The sequence below is a fragment of the Notothenia rossii genome, assembly GCF_949606895.1.
Source record: "Notothenia rossii genome assembly, contig: scaffold_386, whole genome shotgun sequence".
In the NCBI taxonomy this organism is placed as follows: domain Eukaryota; kingdom Metazoa; phylum Chordata; class Actinopteri; order Perciformes; family Nototheniidae; genus Notothenia; species Notothenia rossii.
This window is the reverse complement of record NW_027639960.1, coordinates 25,001-33,506: the sequence shown is the minus strand read 5'-3', so window position 1 is coordinate 33,506 and position 8,506 is coordinate 25,001. Positions and strand designations below refer to the sequence as shown.

General features: G+C 50.9%; 1 protein-coding gene across 1 annotated transcript in view; it reads right to left on the bottom strand.

Moving 5' to 3' along the window:
• Positions 1–1,209: 1,209 nt before the first annotated feature.
• Positions 1,210–8,506, bottom strand: part of LOC307027202 (FHF complex subunit HOOK-interacting protein 2B-like) — a gene marked incomplete at its 3' end in the record, with an annotated part of 11,301 nt that continues 4,004 nt past the window's right edge. Inside the window, exons 4-11 of the mRNA XM_079695412.1 lie at positions 5,475–5,549; positions 5,287–5,391; positions 4,265–4,384; positions 2,775–3,011; positions 2,301–2,497; positions 1,711–1,816; positions 1,484–1,560; positions 1,210–1,395 (exon numbers count right to left, since the gene is read on the bottom strand). Of these exons, the coding sequence (XP_079551538.1) occupies positions 1,210–1,395; positions 1,484–1,560; positions 1,711–1,816; positions 2,301–2,497; positions 2,775–3,011; positions 4,265–4,384; positions 5,287–5,391; positions 5,475–5,549 (1,103 nt within the window). The remainder of the gene's footprint in view (positions 1,396–1,483; positions 1,561–1,710; positions 1,817–2,300; positions 2,498–2,774; positions 3,012–4,264; positions 4,385–5,286; positions 5,392–5,474; positions 5,550–8,506) is intronic.

Below are 8,506 nucleotides of genomic sequence, written 5' to 3'. Positions count from 1 at the left end.
GTAGTTACCCCCACCTGTAGTTACCCTCGCCTGTAACTACCCTCGCCTGTAGCTACCCTCGCCTGTAGTTACCCTCACCTGTAGTTACCCTCGCCTGTAACTACCCTCGCCTGTAGCTACCCTCGCCTGTAGTTACCCTCACCTGTAGTTACCCTCACCTGTAGTTACCCTCACCTGTAGTTACCCTCACCTGTAGCGACCCTCACCTGTAGCGACCCTCACCTGTAGTTACCCTCACCTGTAGTTACCCTCACCTGTAGTTACCCTCACCTGTAGTTACCCTCACCTGTAGTGACCCTCACCTGTAGTTACCTTCACCTGTAACTACCCCCTGTAACTACCCTCACCTGTAGTTACCCTCCCCTTCAGCCCTCACCTGTAGTTACCCTCACCTGTAGTTACCCTCACCTGTAGTTACCCTCACCTGTAGTTACCCTCACCTGTAGTTACCTTCACCTGTAACTACCCCTGTAACTACCCTCACCTGTAGTTACCCTCCCCTTCAGCCCTCACCTGTAGCTACCCCTGTAACTACCCTCACCTGTAGTTACCCTCCCCTGCAGCCCTCACCTGTAGCTACCCTCCCCTGCAGCCCTCACCTGTAGTGCCCCTCCCCTGCAGCCTTCACCTGTAGTGCCCCTCCCCTGCAGCCCTCACCTGTAGTGCCCCTCCCCTGCAGCCTTCACCTGTAGTGCCTCTCCCCTGCAGCCCTCACCTGTAGTGCCCCTCCCCTGCAGCCCTCACCTGTAGTGCCCCTCCCCTGCAGCCCTCACCTGTAGTGCCTCTCCCCTGCAGCCCTCACCTGTAGTGCCTCTCCCCTGCAGCCCTCACCTGTAGTGCCCCTCCCCTGCAGCCCTCACCTGTAGTGCCTCTCCCCTGCAGCCCTCACCTGTAGTGCCCCTCCCCTGCAGCCCTCACCTGTAGTGCCTCTCCCCTGCAGCCCTCACCTGTAGTGCCCCTCCCCTGCAGCCCTCACCTGTAGTGCCTCTCCCCTGCAGCCCTCACCTGTAGTGCCCCTCCCCTGCAGCCCTCACCTGTAGTGCCCCTCCCCTGCAGCCCTCACCTGTAGTGCCTCTCCCCTGCAGCCCTCACCTGTAGTGCCTCTCCCCTGCAGCCCTCACCTGTAGTGCCCCTCCCCTGCAGCCCTCACCTGTAGTGCCTCTCCCCTGCAGCCCTCACCTGTAGTGCCCCTCCCCCTGCAACCCTCACCTGTAGTGCCCCTCCCCTGCAGCCCTCACCTGGTCAGAGATGTGGTCGCAGCGCTGCAGCAGCAGGTGAGTCAGAGCGTCCGTCCTCAGCAGGAAGTGAACGATCTGATCCAGCAGAGAGGAGGACTGGACCAATCGTACGACAGCAGAGAGGAGCGAGGTGGAGACCAGGACCACCTGCTCACACCTGCACACACACACACACACCTGCTCACACACACACAAGAAGAAGCTCTGCAGTGTACCTGTGCAGGTAGACAGGAAGTCAGACTCACGTGTGCAGCAGCTGAGGCTGAAGAACATCCACCAACCAGAACCGATGAAAACACTGAGCTAGCTTCAGCGCTAACACCTGCTAACACACACATTAACATGAGACTCTGAATCACAGACATAGATACAACGTGTGTGTGTGTGTGTGTGTGTGTGTGTGTGTGTGTGTGTGTGTGTGTGTGTGTGTGTGTGTGTGTGTGTGTGTGTGTGTGTGTGTGTGTGTGTGTACCTGTGGAGCCTCTCTCATCAGGTGATCCAGGAAGTCCAGCCAGGAGAAGAAGTTGGTCATGTGACCAGAGGCCGGAGACTCAGAGCTGCAGCGGGAAAACTGAGAGCTGCAACACAGAGACAAGAGTATTGAGTGTGTGTGTGTGTGTGTGTTCAGTGTGTCAGAGACCTGAACACACAATACAAACCAAAAGCCTCCCAGATGTTGGGTTTCGCTCTTGAGGAAGAGTTATTGAAAATGCTGTATTCTCCGTAGAGAGCTTCACCTCAGACATTCAGAATGTGGCGCGCTCAGCAGCAGACTGATGCGCTGCAGAGGTTATGATTATGCGCGGTCTGAGGATTTAAACATTAAATTAAATTATTATTATTATAATATAATTATTATGCATCACTCGCGATCCGACCCGCATCTTCTTTGTTTTACCCAGAACCGAATCCGATTTTTTACCACCCGTGAATCACTTTTTTTGCGGTTCACACGTCAGGTAACCGCCGATGCAGGACTCTGGTGTGTGCGTGTGTGTGTGTGTGTGTGTGTGTGTGTGTGTGTGTGTGTGTGTGTGTGTGTGTGTGTGTGTGTGTGTGTACCTCCAGGGTGTGTGAGGCCAGCTCAGTATCTCCTCATGCTGCAGTTCCTCCAGAGGCAGCAGGGAGTGAAGCAGCTTCATCCTGCCCACCATCAGCTCTCCTAGCTGGGCACTGAGAGAGAGAAGCTCCCCCTCAGACTCCTGGAGAGAAGCCAGCAGCAGCAGGGCCTCATAGGCCTTCACACACACTGGGGCCCTCTGAGGACACACACACACACACATACTGTGAGGACCAATATACACACCGGGGACCTCTGAGGTCACACACACACACACACACACACACACACACACACACACACACACACACACACACACACACACACACACACACACACACACACACACACACACACACACACACACACACACACACACACACACACACACACACACACACACACACACACACACACACACACACACACACACACACACACACACACACAGTGAGGACCACAACTAAGGTACTGACCTGACTCCTGGTGAGCTGCAGCAGAGCCAACAGCAAACCAGATTCTGATTGGACAGAGCTGCAGGGAGAGGCCTCTGATTGGACAGGGCTGCTGGGAGAGGCCTCTGATTGGACAGGGCTGCCGGGAGAGGCCTCTGATTGGATGGAAAGCATGGTGGGGTCTGCCGTGTGAATGGAGGCTTGGTGATTCTGTGATTGGACAGATGCTGTTGTCCTGGCTGCTGATTGGTCCACAATCTGAAAAAACAAATTGAAAGATAGATGATTGGTTATTGGAGATACGTTGCAAGAACTTTGTGAGGTTTCGGTTAGCTAGTTAGTTAATTAATTAGTTAGCAGTATGTTGGTTAGTTAGTTAGCTGTGTGGTGGGTTAGTTAGTTAGCAGTAGGTGGGTTAGTTAGCAGGAGGTGGGTTAGTTAGCTAGTTAGCAGGAGGTGGGTTGGTTAGAAGTAGGTGGGTTAGTTAGCCAGTGAGCAGTAAGTGGGTTAGTTAGCTAGTTAGCAGGAGGTGGGTTAGTTAGCAGTAGGTGGGTTAGTTAGCTAGTTAGCAGTAGGTGGTTAGTTAGCTAGTTAGCAGTAGGTGGGTTGGTTAGCAGTAGATGGGCTAGTTAGCCAGTTAGCAGTAGGTGGGTTAGTTAACCAGTTAGCAGTAGGTGGGTTAGTTAGCTAGTTAGCAGCAGGTGGATTAGTTAGCTGGTTAGCAGTAAGTAGGTTAGTTAGCCAGTTAGCAGTAGGTGGGTTGGTTAGCTAGTTAACAGTAGGTGGATTAGTTAGCCAGTTGGCAGTAGGTGGGTTAGTTTGCTAGTTAGCAGTAGGTGGGTTAGTTAGCCAGTTAGCAGTAGGTGGGTTAGTTAGCTAGTTAGCAGTAGGTGGGTTAGTTAGCCAGTTAGCAATAGGTGGTTTAGCAAGCCAGTTAGCAGTAGGTGGGTTGGTTATCAGTAGGTGGGTTAGTTAGCAAGTTAGCAGTAGGTGGGTTAGTTAGCAGTAGGTGGGTTAGTTAGCCAGTTAGCAGTAGGTGGGTTAGTTAGCCAGTTAGCAGTAGGTGGGTTAGTTAGCTAGTTAGCAGTATGTGGATTAGTTAGCCAGTTAGCAGTAGGTGGGTTAGTTAGCTAGTTAGCAGTAGGTGGGTTAGTTAGCCAGTTAGCAGTAGTTGGGTTAGTAAGCCAGTTAGCAGTAGGTGGGTTAGTTAGCTTGTTAGCTTTAGGTGGGTTAGTTAGGTGGGTTAGTTAGCTAGCTAGCACTATGTGGGTTAGTTAGCCAGTTAGCCATAGGTGGGTTAGTTAGCCAGTTAGCCATAGGTGGGTTAGGTGAGTTAGTTAGCCAGTTAGCAGTAGGTGGGTTAGTTAGGTGGTTTAGATAGCTAGATAGCAGTAGGTGGGTTAGTTAGCCAGTTAGCAGTAGGTGGGTTAGTAAGCAATAGGTGGGTTAGTTAGCAGTAGGTGGGTTAGTTAGCTAGTTAGCAGTAGGTGGGATAGTTAGCTGCTGGTTACCTCTAAGACGTATCTGAGCGTGTGCGGATCTTGTTTGACTCTGGAACAGACGACCAATAGGAACTGAGCTTCCTCCTTCTCCGTGAGGGAACCAGGAAGTGCGCAGAGGCGAATCAGCTTCTGGGGGCGGAGCATGGATGAAGTCAGACGGTGACATCACAGTGAGAGTCACATGACCACAGACAGCAGTGAGCCTGCTTCACTGCACACTGTTTACCTGAGTATGACCTGAGCACAGCTCAGACTATAAAGACTTTCAAATCTAATAATATTGAGTCCATCTTCATCTGTCTGGTGTCCACAGGTGAGCTGCAGGTAAACATCCACCACTCTCTGCTGCATGCTGGGATATTTCCCTTCAGCGTCAGATCTCTGGATTTAAACTCACTCTGTACATTTTACATTTATATTCAATCTAATATTTAATATTCCATTCCTATGGGATTAGTTTTGTTTCATAAAGATAAAGCTAAACTGAGTCAAGCAAAATAAAATGAAACTATAAGTTGCAAACCAATCATTTGTGGAATCATGTAAACTATAAGTCTTCTTTCTTTGTTTTAACAGGTTTTTATTTGCAGTTCTTGTTTCTTCTTTCTCAATGATCAGACTTTTGCTCTCGCCGCAGCTCTCTCATGGAGCTATTTCAGGGTCATAACTTTTGATTCAAGGTTGTATCTTGTTGGTCGAACGCACTTATCGAAAGTCGCTTTGGATAAAAGCGTCAGCTAAATGTAAAGTAAAGTAAAGATCATTAAAAAAAATACAATTTATTTGAAGGTTCAAGTTTTTATCCTGAACTTATAAAAGGTGAGAGTTACCTGTACAGGTGAGAGTTACCTGTACAGGTGAGAGTTACCTGTACAGGTGAGAGTTACCTGTACAGGTCTGTGTCTCCCAGGTGAGAGTTACCTGTACAGGTGAGAGTTACCTGTACAGGTCTGTGTCTCCCAGGTGAGAGTTACCTGTACAGGTGAGAGTTACCTGTACAGGTGAGAGTTACCTGTACAGGTGAGAGTTACCTGTACAGGTCTGTAGACGGTGACCAGCGGCAGCAGAGGCTTCTGGACCTGAGACAGCAGCTTAGAGAAGAACAGCAACACCTGCTGCACCATACCTGGGGGGTACTGAGAGGGGGGGGGGGGGATGAGAGGACTCTTAAATGTGAGTTCAAAAGAAACATGAAGCGATATTACTGAAAGATATTTACCTGAGCCTTCCCCAGCGTCACCAGAGTCTCCAGCAGCTTATGCTGCAGCAGATACTGCAGACACACTCCAGAGTCCTACACACACACACACACACACACACACACACACACACACACACACACACACACACACACACACACACACACACACACACACACACACACACACACACACACACACACACACACACACACACACACACACACACACACACACACACACACACACACACACACACACACACACACACACACCTGATGTGTGTGTGTACAGGTCTGTGTGTCCAAGTGTGTGTGTGTCCAGGTCTGTGTGTGTCCAGGTGTGTGTGTCCAGGTGTGTGTGTCCAGGTGTGTGTGTACAGGTGTGTGTGTACAGGTGTGTGTGTCCAGGTGTGTGTGTACAGGTGTGTGTGTCCAGGTGTGTGTGTCCAGGTGTGTGTGTCCAGGTGTGTGTGTCCAGGTGTGTGTGTCCAGGTGTGTGTGTCCAGGTGTGTGTGTCCAGGTGTGTGTGTCCAGGTGTGTGTGTACAGGTGTGTGTGTCCAGGTCTGTGTGTCCAGGTGTGTGTGTCCAGGTGTGTGTGTACAGGTGTGTGTGTACAGGTGTGTGTGTCCAGGTGTGTGTGTCCAGGTGTGTGTGTCCAGGTGTGTGTGTCCAGGTGTGTGTGTGTCCAGGTGTGTGTGTACAGGTCTGTGTGTCCAGGTGTGTGTGTCCAGGTGTGTGTGTCCAGGTGTGTGTGTACAGGTGTGTGTGTCCAGGTGTGTGTGTCCAGGTGTGTGTGTCCAGGTGTGTGTGTCCAGGTGTGTGTGTCCAGGTGTGTGTGTACAGGTGTGTGTGTCCAGGTCTGTGTGTCCAGGTGTGTGTGTCCAGGTGTGTGTGTCCAGGTGTGTGTGTCCAGGTGTGTGTGTGTCCAGGTCTGTGTGTACAGGTCTGTGTGTACAGGTGTGTGTGTCCAGGTCTGTGTGTCCAGGTGTGTGTGTCCAGGTGTGGGTGTCCAGGTGTGTGTGTCCAGGTGTGTGTGACAGGTCTGTGTGTCCAGGTCTGTGTGTCCAGGTCTGTGTGTCCAGGTCTGTGTGTCCAGGTCTGTGTGTCCAGGTCTGTGTGTACAGGTCTGTGTGTCCAGGTCTGTGTGTCCAGGTCTGTGTGTCCAGGTGTGTGTGTCCAGGTGTGTGTGTCCAGGTGTGTGTGTCCAGGTCTGTGTGTCCAGGTCTGTGTGTCCAGGTCTGTGTGTACAGGTCTGTGTGTCCAAGTCTGTGTGTCCAGGTCTGTGTGTCCAGGTCTGTGTGTCCAGGTCTGTGTGTCCAGGTCTGTGTGTACAGGTCTGTGTGTCCAGGTCTGTGTGTCCAGGTCTGTGTGTCCAGGTCTGTGTGTCCAGGTGTGTGTGTCCAGGTGTGTGTGTCCAGGTGTGTGTGTCCAGGTCTGTGTGTACAGGTCTGTGTGTCCAGGTCTGTGTGTACAGGTCTGTGTGTCCAGGTCTGTGTGTCCAGGTCTGTGTGTCCAGGTGTGTGTGTCCAGGTGTGTGTGTCCAGGTCTGTGTGTCCAGGTCTGTGTGTCCAGGTCTGTGTGTCCAGGTCTGTGTGTCCAGGTCTGTGTGTACAGGCTTGTAGGTCCAGGTGTGTGTGTCCAGGTGTGTGTGTGTCCAGGTCTGTGTGTCCAGGTCTGTGTGTCCAGGCTTGTGTGTCCAGGTGTGTGTGTCCAGGTGTGTGTGTGTCCAGGTGTGTGTGTCCAGGTGTGTGTGTCCAGGTGTGTGTGTCCAGGTGTGTGTGTCCAGGTCTGTGTGTCCAGGTGTGTGTGTCCAGGTGTGTGTGTCCAGGTGTGTGTGTCCAGGTGTGTGTGTCCAGGTCTGTGTGTCCAGGTGTGTGTGTCCAGGTCTGTGTGTCCAGGTGTGTGTGTCCAGGTCTGTGTGTCCAGGTGTGTGTGTCCAGGTGTGTGTGTCCAGGTGTGTGTGTCCAGGTCTGTGTGTCCAGGTCTGTGTGTCCAGGTCTGTGTGTACAGGTCTGTGTGTACAGGTCTGTGTGTACAGGCTTGTAGGTCCAGGTCTGTGTGTCCAGGCTTGTGTGTCCAGGTGTGTGTGTGTCCAGGTGTGTGTGTCCAGGTGTGTGTGTCCAGTAGGGCTGCAACGATTAGTCGACATAATCGACGACGTCGATCATAAAAATTCGTCGACGCGGAATTTTTGTGTCGACGCGTCGTATAAAAACAATCAGAGAGCCGGTAACGTTAATTCAAAACTGCGCAAATGTTCATTTGTAACTGCAATGCACTACAGGAAGTGCTGGGGGCAGTATACTCTCCATTGTCTGCCATGACTGCATTCTGTACTAACAACAAAGAAGAAAGAATACGAACGATGGCGGAAAGGAGAGAGAATGAGGGTGATGAAGAGCTCAAAAAAGCGAGACCGAGAGTTTCGAAAGTGTGGGAGTATTTCACAGACGACAAGCCAAAGAAGTCAGTGAAATGCAGAATTTGTAAAGGGGAATTGGCATTCCACGGCAGCACTACAGTGATGCACGAGCATTTAAAACGCAAGCACCCTGGAACCGTGAGGACTGCTACTTTGGATCATGGGTAAGTTTGAGCAAGTTAGCCATAGTCATGTTTACGTTAGCTTACATGTTGGAAAACAGAACGTCTCATGGTTAATGCTTGCTAAGCAAACGCTATTTCAGTTATGTTGAGGCTGCGTGTCCACCAACGAGCTGCTAAACAGCGCCAAGCTTACAGCGTAGTAGAGCACACTAGAGCTTTATGGACGCTGTAATTAATTCCAAACTTAAAATAATAATTAACAGACAAGAATAAATGATGTTCATGTTATGTTAAGGCAGAGGGACTGGACAACAGGGTGACATTCACAGGTGTGCAGACTTGAGGTAAAACATGCACTGGAGCCCGGAAAAGGAGCCGTGCCCACAGGAAGCAGAGATTGAGGGTGTGACAGAAATAATCGTTAGATTAGTCGACTAATCGAAAAAATAATCGACCGATTAGTCGACTACCAAAATAATCGTTAGTTGCAGCCCTAGTGTCC